The sequence below is a fragment of the Ambystoma mexicanum genome, chromosome 6p (assembly GCF_040938575.1).
Source record: "Ambystoma mexicanum isolate Mex_15411 chromosome 6p, UKY_AmexF1_1, whole genome shotgun sequence".
Taxonomy (NCBI): Eukaryota; Metazoa; Chordata; class Amphibia; order Caudata; family Ambystomatidae; genus Ambystoma; species Ambystoma mexicanum.
In genome coordinates this window covers 437,470,149-437,491,693 of record NC_090935.1, presented here as the reverse complement: position 1 = coordinate 437,491,693, position 21,545 = coordinate 437,470,149, and the positions used below count along the sequence as shown (strand labels likewise).

The following is a 21,545-nucleotide window of genomic DNA, read 5'->3' as shown; positions in this document are numbered from 1 at the left end:
CACAGCGTGCACTAATTTCAAATATCATTGATAATGTTATAAGTGGGGTCATAAATTACATCATATTTGATATCATCAATGATGTCATTGTGTTCGAGAGCTGTAGAAGGAGTGCTTGGAGTTAGGATTTATGGTAGTGTGGCTTCCAACTTCTGCCAAATTTCAATTGTGTTGCATGGAATCAGTACCTTAATATCACTTCTACTAAAGCTATTTTACTGAATACCAAGTGTTTTGTGATGCTGTATCTCTAGGCAACAGCAGTCATAACGTTTCCCATGTAAAAATGGGAAAATGCCATTTCCTGTAGAATCTGCAATAAATGAAGCCACTGTCACTGATAACGACTCAGGCCAAACAATTCTCTCCCTCTACCCATCTCAATATTTGTTGGTCCTTGGCCCCTACAATTAACCACATTAAAATGTAAACTTCCCAATAGAAACTGTTTCAATATTAATGCAGCAAAACTAAATCACTTTTCTGTAAAGGCTCAGTCATCTATGACTCCTTCCTGAAAAATGTCCAGCAAAGCATTCTTGTTTGTTTTTTACACTTCTCTAGTAAACCACAGTATCCTCCATTTTTAATTGCCACAGACTCCTCTTTTAAAAAATAAAAACTTTGAAATCAACACATGTGACAATGTCAGGGCCACGACCCTGTGAGGGAGGAACAGGGACACCCCACTCTGACCTGCGGTAAGCAGCATATCAGGGTGTATATCAGAGCTGGTACTAACCCAGAGGCAGAGTGATGGAGTTGGGGGACTCCAGTTTCTGTGCCCCCCGAAGTGTGCCTTGTACATGACTGTTGGTACGACTGCCCATTCCACATTTCCTGTAAGCCTCTCTTTGAGCTAGGGTTCTGTTTCGTCTTTTTCAGAACTGCAACTGCCAAAATAAGCCTGGGAAAATCAAGACTGAATGGAGAAGAATAGAATCGAGAAGAGACATGGAATGGACCTAGAGATGAGACACCTAACATCTGACCCACCAACCTCAGACTGACCCAGGGGGAATGGTGAAGCAACAAAAAACAAACAAAGAGGGAGAAGGGGTGACAAACAGAGAGGCAGAAAGGGCGACAGGGGAGAAGGGAAGATGCAAACATCCTCCCCAAACACAGGGGGAAACGAAACTCATCAGCACAGGAAGAAAGTTATAAGGAAAACGAGGAGCCTGTGCACATGGCTGCACAACAGAAATTGAGACTGAAAAGGGGGTAGGGCTAAACGCCTTCTTAAAGCCTGTCAGAGAAAGTTCTGACCCCCCAGAGGGATACATAAGCAAGTGATTGGCAAAGGGGTGCATGTGGCCAGGCAGACCAATGGGAACATGGTTGAGTGTTAGAAGGCGGTAGGCTGGTCTATAAAAGCCCAACCAACACAGAGGAGATTGAACGGTGTTCATGTGAAGTCAGGTGGAACAGTGCTGGACTAAGAGACTAGGAGGAGGGCGGACGGTGGACTGAAGTGCTGAGGAGACAGTGGCATTGTTCTGAGTGAGAGCATGTATGATATTGTGTGTGTGAAAATGTGGTCCCTGTGGAGTGGAATATGGTGGCGGCAGGTTTGAAATGTCAGTGAGAAAGAGAGGTAGAAAGAGGGGGAAGAAGTATAGTGGGATTTAGAAAGGATGCAAGTGACAGTGTGCCTATTGCAGGAGAGGTAGGTGAGGATGAAAGGTAATAGCGGGACTAGTAGTGGGGAGGGAGGAGAGAAGAAGGTGGACAATATTGGGGAGAGACAGTCGGAGTGAGTGTGTAAGATCAGGAAACAGGAAGCTGATAGTGGTCATTGGGGGAGAGAGTTGAGAACAGGGGGTTCAGGTAGTGTTAGAGAAAAAGAGAGAGGACCAAAATGATCTCTGCACAGACACAACCAATGTACAGCACACATTTCCAGTTAGTATCCTTGCTCCCTTCTCACTTCTTCTCTACTGCCAATGAAGTCTAAACTAGCCATTTAAATGTGTTTTTTCATACATGGCACATATTAAAACGGGTCAATGTCAAACTGAGATGTTTACACAGCAGATGTCCTCAAGATATTTTCCCGACCCAAGGTGAAATGCACGCCCATTTCAAATGACCATCCCATATGGAATACATATGCTGGATACGCCTGCACCCCTAAGGAGCATGTATAATTTCAAACAACTGCTGGTTTTTACTGGCCATATTTCCCACCTGTAATTATGCAGATATATTAGGCTAAGAGCCATTAATAGGATGCCATAGACATATTCTTGAATATGCTTCTGCACAATAATGTTCAAATCACAAAACATCTGTGTTTCCCATACATAATATTAATCAGTGCTCTGTCCATGCACCCTAGCAGACATGGACAACAAAATATAAATATAAATGTGTATCTCCTTAAAAGCTCTTTCACTACAAAATGTATTTGAAGATAGGTTACTCCACATATATGTATCCATGTCAACTTGGCTAACAAACACAAAGTAAGCAAATAGCCAAAAACATTAAATCTGTTAAAGTCCATCTTCCAGGCATCATCCGATAGAGGAATTGTAATTAACGTGATATAAATGCTATGTTTTGCTCAACAGAAAAATAATAGGCACAGTCATTTGCAGATGAGTAATGGTTTAACATTATGTTAAGAAAAAGGAAAGACAAAAATTACAATCTACATAGAATAATACTTTTCCAAGCAAGTAGCCAGACTAACGAATGCACTTTCATGAGCATTTAAAAGAAATAAAGTGAAACAGAAAGTAATAAACCTTCCTCTTCATCCACTGATTCCATCACCACAAATCAATGTAATAGACAAGGCATAGCAATATCAGAGGCTGCTTGAAAGTGTTCAATTTCAACAATTCAATATTACTAGACAAGTGATTAAAATAAAAGAGGGTGGATGAACATGCTAAAATATTTAGGGTTTCCTGTTTTCAGTGTTTATGTCTTTCCAATTCTGATGGTGTTTTTCCAGGGTTTTCAACATTTTTCAAAATATGTGTTTATCAGTGTTTCCCAATTGTTTCCTTCAAAACAAATGACAGATAACTTTGTTTGTCTAGTGTAGACACAAATGTATCTTTTATTTTTATGTGGGTATAAAGCATAATTCTTTTAAAGCTAAAAATAAATCACAGATGATGCTGATCAACTTGTTGATATCTCTTTGCATTTTTGGACTTGTAGCCCTGAATTTATAATAGAAAAAGAAACACACACAAACAAAAGTGCAAAGAATTAAAGAATTAAATAAGGACTTGATGCTATCCAGTTGCCTGGCATGGTGCAAGATAAGAGCCTGAATTCACTCTGCAGTGAACCCTAAGACATGCACTAGCCAAAGTTAATATAAATCATGGTGTTCAAGAGGGGACGATGCATGAGGGACTGTGGTAGGTTTATCAATATTTTCATTTTCAAAGCTGCATGCAGGACTAAGTCCCAAACAGCCTCTCTCCTGTGGAAATCAAGCCCCTCATCCTAGAAAACAACTTCAGATCCGCTCTCGAAGCCTTGGTCCTCTTCCACCTGGATGGTGGCAATGCCCTTTTGGAAGGCCTTCCTGGCACCCTTGAAATGTATCCAGCATGCTGCAGAAAGACTCATCAAAGGACTTTGCGAATTCAACCACATCACCCCTACCCTTATGGAACTGCACTGGCTCCCACTGCAAGCCTATTTCATCTTTAAATCCTATTGAATCATCTACAAGGCTGTCATCCAGAGGTCCACAAGCTACCTCACTCAGCATCTCAAGAGACCTATGATCCACCAGTAGTAAAGCATGTGCAGACTTGAATTATGACGGTGCAGGAAGGAAAGAACCAGAAGACAGGCCTTCTCTGCCTAGGCTGCAATATGCTGGAAACTTCTCCCCGTCGACATCAGAATAGTCCCATCATTTCTACAGTTCAGGAAAGAGCTCAAGACCTTCCTCTTCAAGGAATGGCTCCTCCTTAACACCTGGGTACACACACCCTGCCCTCCCCTTACCTGAGATTCAGTGAGGTGCTCTCCACTCTCTCCCCTGTGGTTGCTTGTAGATCCCTTGCTGCCAATTGGTCACCCTTGCCCTCACTGGTAGCTTCCCGGTCCTTTTTCTCTACTTCCCTTACTGTGATCTTCCCCCCTATGATTGTAAAGAAGGATGTTGCTTCTCAAAGCTAGGTCTGTGCTCAATAAATATCCAAATAATAATAATAATAATAATAATAATAATAATAATAATAATAATAATAATAATAATACAGCGTGTTTTTAAACCAAACATTTTTGGGGAACTAATCTTCTGATCATACAGATTACAATGGAATTCTTGGTAGAAATATATATTTTGCATAAGTAGATGGTTACATAGATTCTGGAACCAGTAACTTGCGCTGAATATTTGATTTCATTGGAATTTGAGATACCAAATCACAGACATAACCCTTCTATTCTTTAACTAAAGATTGTGCTGACACCTTTCAAATATGGGAATAGAACTGATCTTTCCTTGGCCCATTTCCCAAAAAGAATATGAATGGACTGGTGTTTGATCAAGTACTTCACTTTTAACAGTCTTGTAGCTTAGGGAATGCAATAAATAACTCCAAATTGCTACTTAAACACATAATATAATATGGGCCATACAATAAATAGTAATGATGGGGACATTTCATATAACCTATTTCAGTTTAGATCATATTCAGTATGAACATGTCTGAACATGTCTATTAAATGGCAGCACTGATATTGCTTTTAACTTTCACTTGAATGCAGGGATCCATGTGTAGCAAGGTCAGTGCTGCCATCTGGTGGACATTTTCAAACATTTGGTTGGGGTTGGGGGAGCAGAAATCCGATTAAACTGCATTTTACTGAAATCCAAAAGAGTCAAAAACTATTATATACCTTGTCAAATGCCATAAAACGGTGCTATCTCATTAAACAGTCCTCAGTACCATCAGTTTTGTTTCATAGAAATAACACCTACGAGCCACAACTGGAAAGTAAAACAATAGTGTAAATAGCGTATTGGTTGAAACCAAAATAGCAGTGCAGCATTAAAGTGGTGTCAACCTATGTGTCAGACACGGTCAGGGGTGCCACAGCATGTTGCCAAGGACACAGCTGTGTATAGCGTTAAATGGCTCCCCGTGGAAAAAGGTAGCACAATATGCAATGAATGCGGTTTTAAATTGCAGCTAGAATACCTACACACGATAGCATCTACATTGCATATTGTGCTTTTTAACAGAACCCCTGGGAAGAGGTCTAATAAAATATCTATTCAGAACCTCTGAGATGGACACAAGCAGTTAATGAAATCAAACATCTTTTATCAGTTAGTTTAATGCATTTTATTGCACTACAGATGCACGTTTAAACACATTCAGGGCACATTCATGCATATGAGGGTAGGTAACTCAGAGGTGCTCATTCTTTTCAAATGTTTAATGGTGATTAAAATGCCATTTTAGATCACAGGCAGTGTATTAGCATCGATGAATTTGAAGCACCTTTATGAAAAGTACAATGCATTCATTTGGTATTGGACCGAAAAACATTTGAGTTGATGAAGGTACAATGATGATTGAAAAGGAATATAAAAATATATAAACATGTCCTTAATAATAAAAGGTGGTCCTTGTTGGAGCTAAGCAACACCAACAAAGTGGAGACAACAATTATATATTTTATCTCCTAAGTCTAGAAGCAGAAAAAGGGCAACGCACCAATCCATAGGACAAGGCAAGGGATTTAGTCAGTCACCAATGTATTGATATGTGCAGCCCAGGATAAGGAGGATTCATACACTAATCATCGATGTTTGCTTTTAGAGGCAATAGGAGACAGTCCCTGGAATCAATAAGGTGGGAAACAGATGTGCAAAGAATGATGCACTAAGAGGTCTCCATGCTTCCACCATTCAGTGCAAGAATAATTGACATAACCCTGACATTAGTATGTGGGTACAATTGTAAGTCCCCTAAATAAAATAACCATGCTATATTAGTCTTTCACCCAGATGTCCATATTTCTTAATTGTGCTGGAATCAAAGTTGTCAAACGCACCAATCACTGAGGATCAATATGACTATGGTAGTAGACAGATTCCTTTCTTATACAACTTCAATGTATACCTGAGCGATACAGCACTGGTTCCATAGATGTCTCTCACTGATGCCAAATCAGCTTCCAGTTGTGGGTGCTTGTGAAGTTCTCCATCAAAGCTAACCTTGAAATATAAAACAATATTTCATATTAACAACAGTTTTATTAAACTATCAGCAAGTTCTGCAAGACAATTCATGGTATATAAATGAACAAACCAACTCACACACGTTACTGTATTTTCTATATACAATCAGTGTACTTGGGACAGGGCATTATCACAGCCGCAAAGGTGCAGCCATTCCCACTCACCCAAAATTCTGCAAGGTTCCTAGTTTTGGGGCGAGGCAACACCTCAGAGTGACAGATGTCACAGCCATGTTTTATTCACATTCAAATCCACAGGCTGTCCAAGAGAGTATACATGGTTCTCAGATTCAAGCAGCTTAATGTTAGAGTAAGTGTTGTGAAAATGAAGTTAGCATCAAGTCCAGTGTGTATTATAGACTCAATATGTCAAGCATGCAACCCTTGCCCTTTCTCAGACATACTTGTCAAATAGGAAAATATGTTCCCAAAGCACTCTTTGATTTTATGCAAAGCAGTCAGTAACCCTTATTGGTGTTTTTTCCCATTCTCCACAAGAAAGTCTCAGGAGTTCATGGTATGTCTTTTAGCAATTTAATTTACTGTATATGTTCACCATTCAGGAAAGAGAGATCCCCTAACCCCTCATCCCATGTCTGATATGGAATCTTTCTTAACTCTGCTCAGTGATCTATTATCTTACATTATTATTATTATTATTATTATTATTATCATTAGTAGTAAAACATGTGTATAATGTGCAACATGCCCAGGCGCCTCAGTGCACAAATATAACAAGAGACAATACATATACCACATGAAGGAGGAAAGTCAAAGTCAATAAAGTGTGACCTCCAGGTAATCCAGGTAATCCAAGTGGTTCATAGAGGGAAATCTAATCTTTAAAATTAAAATGAATGGTCGTCATGGGCTTTTTAAAATTAGGAAGGCCTGAGATGTTTTTCAGTTTTGGGCGAAATAGAATTCCAAAGACTAGGGGCTAAAGTATCAAAACTGGTGTCCCCGAAGTTCTTTAACTTTTGTCTTGGCTGGTGTAATTTATTAAGGTCGTTTGAACGAATGAAGCATGTGGCCAGGGCCTTCTGTAGCCTCTTCATCAGGTAGACAGGTGCTTTCCCCGCCAGACATTTGTATTTTAAGGACAGCATTTTATTAGAGATGCGATGGTGGACTGGCAGCAATGATCTTCTAGCCTGAGTAGCATGATCATTTCTCGCCAGTCCATACACCACTCTCACAGCACCATTTTAGGCTAACTGTAACATCTTTATATTATTTTTGGAGGTGCCTGCGAGAAGACTTTTACAGTAGTCAATTCTTGAGTTAATAAGTGCTGTGGCCAGCATAGATACGTGATAAATATGGTTTTATCTGCCTAATCAATTTAGTTTTGTAGGCACAAGAGGCTTTAATTTGCATCACATACTTTTTCATGTTTAAGCACGAAACAAGATGGACTTGCGTCTTTTACCCAGGGACTCACTTGAATTATGCAATCTGCAATTTCAGATTGGCTATACCTGGCCTCTAACTTTCTCGATGCTCCTGGACAGCCAAAGCGCTTTATAAAGGCAAAAAATAAATACAATAATTAATTAAATGTTGCCTAGAGCCTACCAACATGAGTTCAGTCTTGTTAGTGATTAGAGTCAACAAATCGGTGTTCATCCATCCCTGAATCATGTTATATGTCTGATTAATTATATGTATCTCCTTCTCATAGTCACCCGTCAACTCGAAGACCACCTGGCTATCATCAGCATAATTAGTATATTTAAAGCTGACGCTATCCAGGACGTCAACGAATGGATGAGTGTACAGGTGAAAAACAAGCCCCTTGAGGGACTACACAAGATAATTCAGGAGGTGCTTGGAAACCATCAGAGGACACTCTGGCCATCTGCAGTCCCAAGAAGGTCCCAAGAAGGAGGTCGAGAAGCATTAGTAGAGCCACCTGGCCAGAGTCCATAATGTTAGCCAGGTTAGTTCTTAAGTCGAGCATAAGGTTTTCTGTACCATACATAGCACGAAAAACATACTGCAAAGTGTTCAGTAGACCATGTTTATCTATATGATTCTAAAGCTGCAGGTATGCCGCCCTGTCCAACATTTCTAATAAAAAAGGGATGTTAGTAATCGAACAGTAATTACCCACAACCCCAGGATCTAATGTTTCCTTTTTCAAAATTGGTGTAATCCACACATCCTTAAGGACGGGAGGTACCACTGATGTACACAAGGAAGAACTGACTATGTTGGTAATATGAGGGGCCAAGCAGCCAACAGCATCCTTAATGATGCTGGCTGGACACATGTCTCCAGTGCAGACGTAAGGCTTCAGACTTTTGACAATATTTGTCAAATCCTCTGAAATTTGTTTAAAAGTAAATTCGGGAGATAGATTGTGGTGCGCATTCTGTCCATTTTTATTGTTGACCACATTGTTACCCATGTGAAGTGGGTTCATACGATGTGCATCGATTGTAGATCAGTGAGATTTTATTTTCAATGTGAACCATGTTGAATTTCAGTGCACTATATTTCGCTTTTTGATATAGCGGGATAGGTGCTATTTTTTCTCTCAATATCTTTGAGAATAGAAAACAGTTCTCTTTGGCTAGATTTCGCCGTAAGGATCCTATTTTCGAAATTATCTCTTTTAGCTGTAAGAATTACTATTTTATATTTTGTTGCAGCGTTGCAGTACATGGCAAGGTTTTCCTGACAAGGTAATTCTTGCAACAGATTCCATTATATTCTCAGAGAACCAAGTTTTACCCGAGGTGTCCATCTTAACATTTTTTGTGGTGACGGGTGCCAGTGAGTTTATAGCTAATGTAATAATTTCTCGAAATTGTTCCACAAGGACACAAGTCTCATTGGTCAGGACAAGATTTCTTATCAACGGAAAGGGCAAGTCTGCAAAGGCTTCAGGAAAGACCCTGCAAATGTTCCTTACTTTGGATTGTACCCTCAGATGGCCCTTTGATGTTGCGCCAATGTGGCAACCTAGTAGCGAATGAATGATAGTATCAATTGGGGTTCCAAAAGCACCTCAGGAAACAAAACGAATTGAAGTACAGACTGATATCCCACAGGGTGGCCCTAAACATGAATTGCTCCCCATCCCGTATGGAGATGAAGTTGATCATCTATACCACACTATCATTTCTCCACCCCCTGAGACAGACAATTGCACATAGGTTTGGGTGGACCTGGCAGGGGAGGGGGATGCAGCTACATGATGACTTGCTTACCTCAACAGTATGCTAGTGGGGGGGGGCTGCGATCAGTGTGTAGGGCATGGGTGCCAATAAAGGGAACTCAGACATATGTGGAAGCAGAGATGTGGGAGCTGGGGCGGAGAGGTATACCAGAGCTAGTTACAGTAGAAGTGACAAAAGGGGGCAATGTTGGGCAGGCCCAGTCCCTCCCTACCCCGCTAGGCGCTTTAGAGTGAGGGGAGATGCATGCAAAACACTATGATGGTCAAGGGGGCACAGGGGACGGTGAGAGAACCACCTCCCAGTTTAACAGGACCCTACTCCAATATAATCAAACATAGTATATCCATATAGTACAGCATGAGGCGTGAGAAGCATTGATATTTTGTGTAGATATTAGTACCATAGGTAAAAGAAAAGGCTTGCGTGGTAATTGGAGAATTGCATGCACTAGGCCCAAATAGCAAAATGAGGAAAATCTCCAGCCATGCCAGAGCTCCCATGAGGACAGCCCACACCCCCAACCGCTACAAAGCCTATTCATTGTTCTAACAGTGTTGCAAAGATGTTCAAGAGGAATGTTCTCTACAAGGCTGCGATCACAGACCAGCTCCTGGTGTGTATATTATCTCACACTCACCAAAGCATGACCCGGTCCATCCCCAGGCGGGAGCTATAGCCCATATAACTGCCTAAAACTTAAGCTCTCTGAATTCCATGGCACCAGGTGCCCTTTGACCACCAACCCCAAAGTAACAAGAGGACGGACAGGGTACATTGTGAAGCGACAATTGTGTGATTTGTATTGCAAGGTTCAGAAAGGGATCAATAGTTCAAAAACGAGGGTGGAGACCTTGGAGCCAGATGGCGTGGAAGGGAGTGAGTGCAATGTGTGTGTGAAAGTTAGAGTGCCCCAGAACCTCCTTTGTGCCCATCTTAAGGCATTCTAAGTATACTGTATGAGTGATAAAGTAGTTGTAGGGTAGGAGTTTAATTAATTTGTTTTCTAGCCTTCGATGTGAGAAGAAGATGATCACCAAAGCACCCATGTGATGGAAGACGGACGGATCAGGCTGGAACCAATGGCCTGGCACCCCTTATGGGGCAGGCAAATCCTGTATGGGCGCACACCAACTAGCTGCATGGGATTTTACCCCATGTATTGTGTCATATATGACAATGTTTTGCTTTATAAGATTCGGCTTGTACTACTTTTCAGTAGAACGTTCTTAGCAGAAGAATTCTTTGCTGTTGCTCTCATCTTCGTGTGACATTAAAAAAAACGTGTTATCCTTACAAGATCAACTTGGGCCTTTCTTCCCTAGCGGGTTGTATTCTCTCTGGTGTGAGGGTTCAGGGACTTGCCGAGAACAGATAGGGATTGAGCGGAAACTGCTAATTAACTAAATCTTGAAGCAGATGATGAGTACTCCAATGTTGTTTGTGGGGTGCAGCCCACTAACTTGTGCTACTGTGTGACGGCACAAAAAATGCCAACTACGTGAAAAAAGTACCTAGGCAATGTTGCCTGCGGTGTGGGCCGCACACCCTAATATCCCGTTGGGATTCTTTGAATTTTATACTATCTTGGTATTCCAATAAAGAAATTTGTTTAATGCGTGAGTTGTCCAATTTATTCATTAATCTTCAAAAGTTATTATCATTGCTGCTCCATAAGCAAAACATCATCATGATGGCCAATGCATTTCGGACTAAATAGTCCTTCATCGGGGCCTTGTCTAATCAACATCGTGGTCCAATTAAAAAAAAACATCCATATTAATTTGCTTCCTGTAAAGTTAAAAACTTTTAAGTTTAATTACCAGTTTCTGTCATGCACATGTGTGCTTTCATGATCTTACTTGCGAGATATATTCCACATTTGATCTTGATTACTTTCTGTTTCTGGTTTTTAATCCATTTTGTAATTTTGTTTTTATATGATATGATATGATATGGCATTTATAACGCGCCTATACACAAGTGTTTCAAGGCGCGACGAGGCAGGGGGGGGCAAGGGGAGACAGACAACGATTCTACTAGGCCAGGTGTCATTCAGATTGCGCAAGTGCAAGGGTAGAGGGGAGGGGAAAAGTGCAAGGGGGAAAGGGAGAGGGGAAGTGCAGTATATGGTTAGTAGAATAGCAAAAAATAAATAATAAGGGCCAGCTGGTGGCAAGTGCAAAGTAAGTGTAGACAAGTGCTGGGAAGGAGGGCTGTAGGGATACAGAAACAGTCCCACAGTGCAGGGGTTGCCAGGGAGGCAATGCGGGGGAGAGTGGCTGGGCCAAGGACCGAGTTCGGTTGGTGGCCCAGTAGCAGATTCAGTGCAGTTTCAGTAATTTAGCAGGGTGGCGGGGGAGAGAAAGCGGAGGCAAAGAGGAAGGTGTTGAGGTGCTTCCGGAACCGGAGATGGTTCTCCTCAAGTTTCAGGGAGGCAGGAAGGCTGTTCCAGAGGGAGGCCCATGCTGCGGAGAGAGATCTACCCCCAACTCGTTGCTTCGAGAAGCGGCTGACCCTGAGGGAGTTGGAGGCGGATGAGCGGAGAGCTCAAGAAGGAAGATACTTTGGAAGAGAGAGTTGAAGGTATTTTGGCCCAAGGCCCCAGAAGGCCTTGTGGAGAATGCAGAGGGTTTTAAACTTAATCCTCGCAGCCACTGGGAGCCAGTGTAGCGATTTCAGTCCTGGCGAGATACGGTGCCTGGGCTTGAGGCTAAGGACAAGTCTCGCAGTCCTGTTCTGGATGAGTTGTAAAGGGCAGAGAGTAGAGGCAGGCAGATTTAGATAGAGGCTGTTACAGTAGTCCAGCTTCGAGAGAACCAGGGCTCTAGAGACAGTGAGCTTCTGGGGGAAGGAGAGGAAAGGAAGGATACCTCTGAGGAGGTGTATGTGTACAACATAACCACATTTAAAGATACCACATACCAGGTACACTACCGTACTCTTGACCAGCATTCACATCAGTTTTTGTGTTTAATGGATTCTGTGCAGTCCAGATTTCCTTCTGACTTGCACATTGCCCATTCGTCCTTTTACCACTTGTCTCTTTCCGATCTCTTTCATGGGTTCAGTGTGATCCGTGGCGCATTCGCACTGTGGTTCGTACTGAAGTTACTCACTGAAGATATGACAGTAAATTTCTTTCTTTTTTTCATCAGTAACGTGACTTTCACACTTACACTTACATTTTTAGACATCCCAACACTATGCAGTATCTCGTTCTGGACTAAGAGGCAGCAAAGTTAGACGGTTAGTTATCTGAGTGCCCCTCACAAGATGGCGCCTTAGTATGGTCAAGCATCCATATTGAGTGAGTTAGTTACCACAGCAACCGGAGCCTCGTATTCACAGGTCGGCACTGTGTTCACTTAGCCAGCGTACACCAAACACGTGTTAGTCAGCATCAGACGGTTCAGTGAGACACATAAGGTACGTGAAACTATCCGAAGACATGGTCATTCCAGTCTGTGCATCCAGAATGTATGCTAGTTTAGTAACGATATTTTATGTGTACAGGTGTACGCTTTAAATCGAACTACAGCGGCTTTACCGCTATTTGGAATGCAAGAAATCACGTCAACAAACAACATCCCTAAAGGTCAGAGAATATTAGTATGACAGAATCACTTTTTCTGTATTGCGCTCACTCACGGTTCCAGTATTCAATATCACGTCACTAATACTGACATTATTTCTATCACGATGAATATATGCATACAACCACTCGGGAAGCACGATTACTCTTGCATGAAGCACATGTAGATATCAGTGCATACACACCATCACAAACATGAAATGTGGTCTTTGACAAAGTGGTAAACACATGTTAGAAACGATGGCTATATTGTACAGCATGGTGTAAGACATGTCTAATGACTTATTATGTATATTTTGTCTTATTTTTCTTTTCTCTTTTCTCTTCTGTTCGTGCATGTCTTGTATCTATGTATGTGGGTACCCTGTTTTGTTACAATGTACATTTTTGGTTTATAATGTTTTGCATTTTTGACCTGTTATATTTCACTTAATCCAATGTATTTTTGATTATGTTCATAATCCAATTAATATGGATGTTTTTTTTTTTAATTGGACCACGATGTTGATTAGACAAGGCCCCAATTAAGGACTATTTAGTCCGAAATGCATTGGCCATCATGATGACAATTCAGGGACTTGCCTTCAGGTTCTTAACCAGTTGGGAAAACCCAATTACCTGGAGGGAGTCTGTCTCAGAATCATTCTTGTGATAACCCTACAGGTTCAAATCCCCTAAAATTAGCGTATATGTAGACGTATTTGTAAAATCTCCTATTAGGGTGCAAAGTTGTTCTTCAAATGATGGCGTGGTCATTTGTGGTCGGTAAAGAACAATACTACTAATAGCAGTATTATGGTCTATGGTCTGCTAATTTAATAATAGTGTGTTCACTATTATCTAGAGTAGCTAGAGTAAGCATATGTGCATTGAGCATATCTCTTAAGATAATAGCAGTACAACCACCTCTACCTTGCGTGCGCTATTTGTTGTGTCATTAAGCCAAGTTTTTGTGAGACATATGTCCAAGTCTTGGCTCACAATCAGATGCACCACCCCTGTGGAATGTCGGCCGATAGACCGAGTATCTAATAATGCATTTTTTAATCTGTCATTAATTGCTGGGTGCAGAATGGGAGCCATTTTGTTCATTTCAGGTACGGGAGGTAAGGAGTTAGTGGTGCTCGAGACAGCATGTACCTGCATGCTGTGTCTAGCCCGCATAACTGAGTTTCTAAATTCTGTTGGTCGTTCATTTGACATTGTTCAAGCGTGTTGGTAGGGTATGGTATTGTTATTATAGCGCCTATACACAGGCAAGTGCTTCATAGCACTCAAGGAGGGTGGGAACATGCAGAAAAACAAACAGTCGCTCAGAGCCCTTGAAATTCTGAGACGATAATATTCTGCACAGGCAGAGTAAGTGAGTAAAAAATACATTTCACAGTTTGGGAGACAGCAAATAGGCCTGCCAGTGATTCTGCAGTTTTATCAGTGCAATTAAGGGGTGAAGACAAGGGAGAACAGACATACAATCTTCAGGCATAGTGCATAAAGATTGAGCAAGTTCAAAGAGGGCCACAGGGAGGGGTGGGGATCAAGTGCACCCGGTCGGTTGAGACTGGGGTAAGTGCAGAGGGAGCCACTCTCTAGGGTTAATTTCACAAGTGCATTGAGTGTGGGTGGGGTTTAAGGCCTTGTGGAAAGTGCAAAAGAGGACTGGCGGGGGTGCCTGGGACCAGTGAGACTCTGAGGTACACCCGACGGCCAGTCAGCGTGCTGTAAGGAAGAGGAGGGAGAGAGGGAAAAATAGAGAACTGGGTTAGCAGGGTAGAGGTAGAGAGAAGGAAGAGGCAAAGAGGGAAGTCTTGAGAAGTTTCTGGAATTTAAGGAGATCTGGCTCAAGACGGAGGATGGCAGGGAGGCTATTCCAGAGGGAGGCACCTGCTGAGGATAAGGATCTCCCTCCAAATCTCTGCTTGGAGAACTGGCTCACTCGCAGAAGGTTGGAGGTAGATGAGTGGAGGGCTCGTGAGGGACAGTATGTCCACTGGCAGGCAGTTCCACTGCTGGATCCTGTGTTATACTATAGTTTCCCATTTCTATACAGGTGATGTCCGTGGTATTTGTAATGACATTACATAAATTATTATGTGCCAGTAAAGATGTATGAAGCATCATATATCACTCCACAATATCATTATGGCGAGTATGTTTATGGAACGTTTTTGCATCCCAGGAGCCTCTTCCGAGGTTGCTCTTAGAAGCCTTACTGGCTTCTAAGGGATGCATGTCAATGTCAGTAGATAGCCAAAAGTAGTTGTAGAGTAAAGAAATAACATAAGCAACGTACCTTAACGGAGGGACAGCACAGCAGCAGAGCGGCCTGTGGTTTGACAAGAACTGCTCATGTCACTCAGGGCCGGATGTCCCTCCATTGTTTACCGAGTGTGGCACTGCATCAACTACAAAATCCTTACACTGACACACAGAGCCTTTACGAAGGCCACTGCCACACGCTCCTCACGCTCTTGTTTTCTTGACCTTCGATATATTCCCAAACACAAACGTAAGCACTTTGGTGGCACAAGCTTTGATGTCTGCGCTCCTGGTCTTTGGAACTCTGTCCCAGTAGAATTGAGACATAACCCTTCTATCCTAGGCTTTACCATCAAGACCTTGCTCTTTAATTTTGAGGACTAGATATTCCTTATTCACTGCATCATGATTTCTGTTTTTGATCCTACTGCTCGTCCCCTACTTTGTCTCCACGTTTCCTTTTGGTCTTCTCCCTTACTCGTGCGCACTGAGGCCTCCGACGAGTTGCGCCTTACAATAATTACTTAATAATAATAATAATAATAGTAATAATAATAATAATAATAGTTCAATGTGACCAAACGCCTTAGAAGGCAGCGATTCAGTAAGAAATAACTAAGAACATACAAAGTGTTAAAAAACAATACAGCGCTTCGATTTTGTATACTAAACTGCCCAAGGAGTTTCAGATCAAATCAATTAAAAGTAGCCCAACACTTATTGTCAAGTACAATTGCAGAGAACTGGTACAATGTAATAACCTACCAACCGATAAAATACCTCATGCTGCTTTCATGTGAAGTCATAAGGGGCAGTAACTTCATGGGAAAGCTCTTCAGGGTGAGGTGGAAAGTCTTTATGTCCTAATCATGCACAGCTCAATGCCCTTCCAATACTTTGCTGCACCTAAAGTTCCCACACGCTCTAATGCTGTATTTTGCTTGTGATTGTATTAGCATGTGGCCGACTCCCTTTCCAGTGTGGCTTTGATTGACTAATTTACAAAACTTGGTGAGCATCTTTAATGAAGGAAATTGTGGTTAGCTGCAATCTTTGTATTTCACATGCCGACATAAATCGCAGTTCTGCTGTGTTTATGCCAGTAGAGTTTGTTTGACCATTAATTTCAGGTAGAGTCTATGATGTTAAAACTTCAACTGCAGCATTAAATGATATTCAGACCTAAACCATTCCGTTTCACGGACCGAGAGTCTTCTCCTTTCCAAGATGCCCTTGCGAATAAAATCACTGGACTCCAAACTAAAATTGAAAATAAAAGACTACAACTGTCCAACAGTAGCCCTACACCTAGCCCCCCTAACCTTAGCCTACCCATTACACCCAATGCTAATCATGGCTTCACCTTCAAAAAAGTAACCGTATTAGAAGTGCAAAAAATCATAACCTCCCTCAAACCATCAAACTGTAAAGGGGATAGTTACCCTGCACAGATTATAAAAGATGCAGCTAGAGACCTCGCCCCCTTCATTTCCAAGCTCATAAACGCGTCATTCTCTACTAATTTGGTACCCAACAATCTGAAACAGTCATGGGTACTCCCGCTTCTAAAAAAGCAAACCCTGGACCCAGCCATCCCTACAAATTACAGGCCGATCACAACCGTCCCCTTCTTGTTAAAAATCCTTCACAGAGTGGCCTCTTTGCAAATTCAGCATTACCTAGAGGCCAACCAACTACTTGGATTACGTCAGTCTGGCTTCCAGCCACAACATGGAACAGAAACTGCCCTTGTTGATCTTAAGAGTCAGATTGACGAAATCAAAGATAAGGGCAAGGCTGCCATCTTACTCCTTCTAGATCTCTCAGCAGCCTTCGACCTGGTTGACCACAAGATACTCTGCAACCACCTCTCGTCTGCCGCCCACTTCTCCCCATCTGCTGTCTCGTGGATCCAGTCCTTCCTGGCCAACAGAACCATGAGAGTCTTCTCTCCTGTGGCAGCAGCAGACCCCATCCCTATCACCTGTGGTGTCCCCCAAGGCTCATGTGTTTCACCGACCCTATACAACATCTTTACAAAGCCCCTCTTTGATAAACTGGACCGTCTGGGTGTCACCTACACAAACTACGCGGATGACACCCAGTGTAACGCTCACCTGATTCCCGCAGAGGCGCCGGTCTTGACTGGGTGAATGCCGTATCTTCAAAGGTGATGTGTAACACACGGTTGGCTCTTTGGGCTGGACCTCTGTGCACTGTATGTCTGACTCGAAGAGTAAGATGTCTTAGGTAAGTGAACGCCGAGCTCTCCATCTGCCTCGGGGCAGGGTGCCGTAACCAGTTTCTTCACTGGATAAGGGTGCAGGCCTCTTGACCTCAGAGGAAAGCTGTCCGTCGTTAACTGCACGAACGGTAAGTTCTGGGCACTTCAAATGTCTTAAAAGTCTTTTGTAATGATATCTCTTGTTTTGCAGGGTCCCGGCGATGGCGGATGGCGGGCTGATGAGAGTTGAGGATCGAACCCGCGTGAGGAATAGAAGCGCCTGGAAGCACGTAAGTAAGCGCTTGTAGCCTGCTTCACGATGCGCACTAACTGTCCCTTTTATCTTGCAGGTACAAGTTCGGAGCTTTAGAGAAGCTAAAGGGTGCTGGAATACCCACTGGATTCGGCGTGGGAAGAAGTAATGGCACGTGAGTAATAAAGTTGCCCAATGTCTTTAAACGCACCTTCTTTTGTCTTTCAGATGCGGGATGCAGCGCCGAAGGCCTCCGGAGTGTGCGAAGAGCTGGTAAGCTTTTGTCTTTCAGATGCCGGAATGCAGTGCGAAGACCTCCGGAGCATGCGAAGAGTAGGTAAGCCTTTGTCTTTCAGATGCCAGAATGCAGCGCGAGGCGTTGGTGACAGCCGATGGACCAGGTAAGAGATGCGCTGCCACTGAAGACCGTAGTGCTAACCTGTTCTTTCTTTGTCTTTACAGGTGCTGCTGAAGACTGGATTCCAGGATGGTAAGCCTTTGTTCCCTTAGGCCCCGGATCAGAAGCAGAAGACACGATGAGCGTTCTGCTGCAGAGAATGCAGAATAACACAAAGCAAGATTCATCCATCGGGTGTGGTTTAAATAGCCTCCTGTAGTGCTTAGGTCTCTCCTTCCACAGCCACGCCTAGGTAAGAAAAGAGTTCCTGCTTTCCAGAAGAGTTCCAGTGTTCTGAACCTAGGGAGTGGCTCCTGCCCCACCCAACAGGAAAAGTAGTCCCAAACAGAAGAGGATCAGGGGTTCAACTGGCAGGTAAGTAAGCAGCATGGTCTGCTGCAGGTAAGTCCACCCAAGCATTATGAGCCCGGCGCTTCCAGCGCTGGGACTGGGCATCTTTATGAGCCTGGTGCCACTGGCGCCAGGACAGGGTCCAAAAGGTCCCAATTGGGACTGGCTGGCAATCGGAACCGGGGTTATGGGTCTGCTTCCAAGGGAGTCGGGCAAGTCCTGATCTTTTGGAAGCAGAGATCATGACAGCACCCCCCCTCAAGGCCCCTCCCAAACCGGGCTTCTCCGGGGGTTTGGGCTTGTTAGGAAATGTTCGATGAAACCTTTTGATTAGACGAGGCGCGTGGACATATTCTGCAGGTTCCCAGGATCTTTCTTGGGGACCATAGCCTTTCCAGTCAATCAGGTAAAATAGTTTAGATTTGGAGATCTTGGAATCCAGGATGCTTTTGACTTCAAACTCGAGTTCTCCATCAACTAGAATAGGTTTTGGAGATGTAGTTAGTCGGGTTTGAGGTTGCACGGGTTTTAATAGAGAGACGTGGAAGACCGGATGTATCTTCATGTGAGGGGGCAAGTCCAACTTGACCGCTACTGGATTTACTATTGTAGTGATGGAATAGGGACCAAGGTATCTTGGGTTGAATGTGCGTGGTCCTTTTAGAGGTAGATATTTGGTGGATAACCAGACTTGATCTCCTACTTGATATTGGGGGGCTTCCTTCCGATGTTGGTCTGCTCCTTTCTTGTATTGTTCTTTAGCCCTTTGAAGGTGAGAAACGGCTTCCTTAAAGGCTTGGGTGATTGTAGAATGCAGGTGGTCTACTGCTGGTGTTCCAAGATCTTGGAGTGGATCCAACTCCGAGGTTCGAGGGTGACTATCGTATAAAAGAAAAAACGGGGTTTTCCCAGTTCCCGAGTGGACAGAGTTATTGTAGGCATATTCGGCTATCCAAAGGATATCTTTCCAAGTTTTTTCAGTTTGTTGTAGCATGCAGCGCAAATACTGTTCCAGAGTTTGATTGGTCCTCTCGGTTTGTCCGTCGGTTTGAGGGTGGTGGCTGGTCGAAAGTCTCACATCAATTTGAGCCGACCGACAGCAACTTCGCCAAAAATGAGAAATAAATTGACTACCTCGATCCGAAATTAGAACTGAAGGAAAACTGTGCAGTCGGACAATGTTTTCGAGAAATTCTCGGCCCAGAGTTGCTGCTGTTGGTAAGCCTTTGAGTGGAATGAAATGCGCCATCTTGGAGAATAGGTCCACGATTACTAGGATCGTATTGTATCCGGAGCATGGAGGTAGATCGGTGATGAAGTCCATAGAAAGCGTATGCCAAGGGCGAGGCGGGATGTCAATAGGGCGTAAGAGGCCAGCTGGTTTTTCCTTTTGACTCTTGTTTTGGGCGCATACTCCACAGGACATTATAAAGTCTCTGATATCTTTTTTCCAAGACGGCCACCAGAAGTAGCGCTTGATCTTTTCCGAGGTCTTGGTCATACCGGGATGTCCTTCCATTAAAGAATCGTGATAACAAGAGATTACCTTTTTCTGTAAATCTGTGCTGGGCAGGTATAACCGTTCTTGGAAATATAATAGGTTGTCCTTCACTGTAAAGTCCTTTCCCTGCAGATGCCAATTCTGTATGTCTGCTGGAGTTACCAGTAGCCTGGCTTTATCCTTAACTTCCTCTATGGATTGTGTGGCGATTACACGTAGAATTCTTTGTTCGGGAATGATAGGTACAGGTTTAGGATTGATCAAATGTTCTTCCACTCCCATCCGAGAAAGGGCATCAGCTTTACCGTTTTTTGTACCAGGTCGATAGGTAATTATGAAGTCAAACTCGGCAAAGAATAGTGCCCAACGGAGTTGCCTAGAGGATTGAGCTTTTGCGGTTTTCAAATATTGCAGGTTTCGGTGATCTGTAATCACAGTAACGGTGTGTCGGGCCCCCAGAAGATAATGCCGCCAAGCCTTAAAGGCGGACTTGATAGCTAGAAGTTCCTTATCAGTAATAGTGTAATTGATTTCAGGAGGCGAGAATTTGCGGGACCAAAATGCCACGGGATGCAACTGATTGGTTACTGGGTCCTTTTGTGATAGAACTGCCCCCATGGCAAGGCTCGAAGCATCAGTTTCAACGATGTAGGGGAGTTCTGGGCGAGGATGTTTTAAGATCGGTGCAGAGATAAATCTAGTCTTCAAATTCTGGAAAGCTTGTTCCGGCTCGGTAGACCATTCAAAACGTTTGTTTTTCTTTAACAAGGCGGTGATGGGCTGGACTATTCGAGAGAATTCGGGGATAAACCTGCGGTAAAAGTTAGCGAAGCCTAACATGCTTTGAACACCTTTTACGGAGGATGGCGATGGCCATTTGAGAATTGCATCGACCTTCTTTGAATCCATACGCACTCCGCTAGGTGATAATATGAATCCCAAGAATTCAACTTCAGTCACGTTGAAAACACATTTTTCCAACTTAGCGAAAAGTTTGTGTTGACGCAATCTCTCGAGGACCATTTTCACGTGTTTCCGATGTTCAGTTTCCGATGAAGAATAAACGAGGATGTCGTCAATGTAAACAACAACACACACATCTATGAGCTCTCTGAGGACATCGTTCATAAAATATTGAAAGGCGGCCGGGGCATTGCAAAGTCCGAAGGGCATGACCTGATATTCAAATAGCCCATACTTGGTGCGGAAGGCCGTCTTCCATTCATCGCCCTCTTTTACTCGTACCAAGTGGTAGGCTCCTCTAAGATCCAGATTTGTATATATGCATGCTTTTCTGACTTGGTCCAGGAGTTCAGGGATCAAAGGTAACGGATATCTATTCTTAACAGTGATCTGGTTCAGGGCGCGATAATCTATACAAGTTCTAAGGTCCCCTTCTTTTTTTGGAACGAAGAACAAAGCTGAGGAAGCAGGGGACTTGAAAGGACGAATAAACCCATTCGCTAGGTATTGATCCAGGTATTGTCGGAGGTGAAGATTCTCAGGCTCGGTGAGGGCATAAATTCTACTACAAGGAGGAGTAGAT

At 43.1% G+C, this 21,545-nt stretch overlaps 1 protein-coding gene across 3 annotated transcripts in view; it reads right to left on the bottom strand.

Annotated features, from left to right (window-relative positions):
- The window catches only part of PARP8 (poly(ADP-ribose) polymerase family member 8), a 1,351,312-nt gene that overhangs the window by 964,485 nt on the left and 365,282 nt on the right, over positions 1–21,545 (bottom strand). For all 3 annotated transcript variants that reach the window (XM_069627250.1, XM_069627248.1, XM_069627249.1), the window contains one exon: positions 6,117–6,211. In XM_069627250.1, coding sequence (XP_069483351.1) covers positions 6,117–6,211 — 95 coding nt within the window. The remainder of the gene's footprint in view (positions 1–6,116; positions 6,212–21,545) is intronic.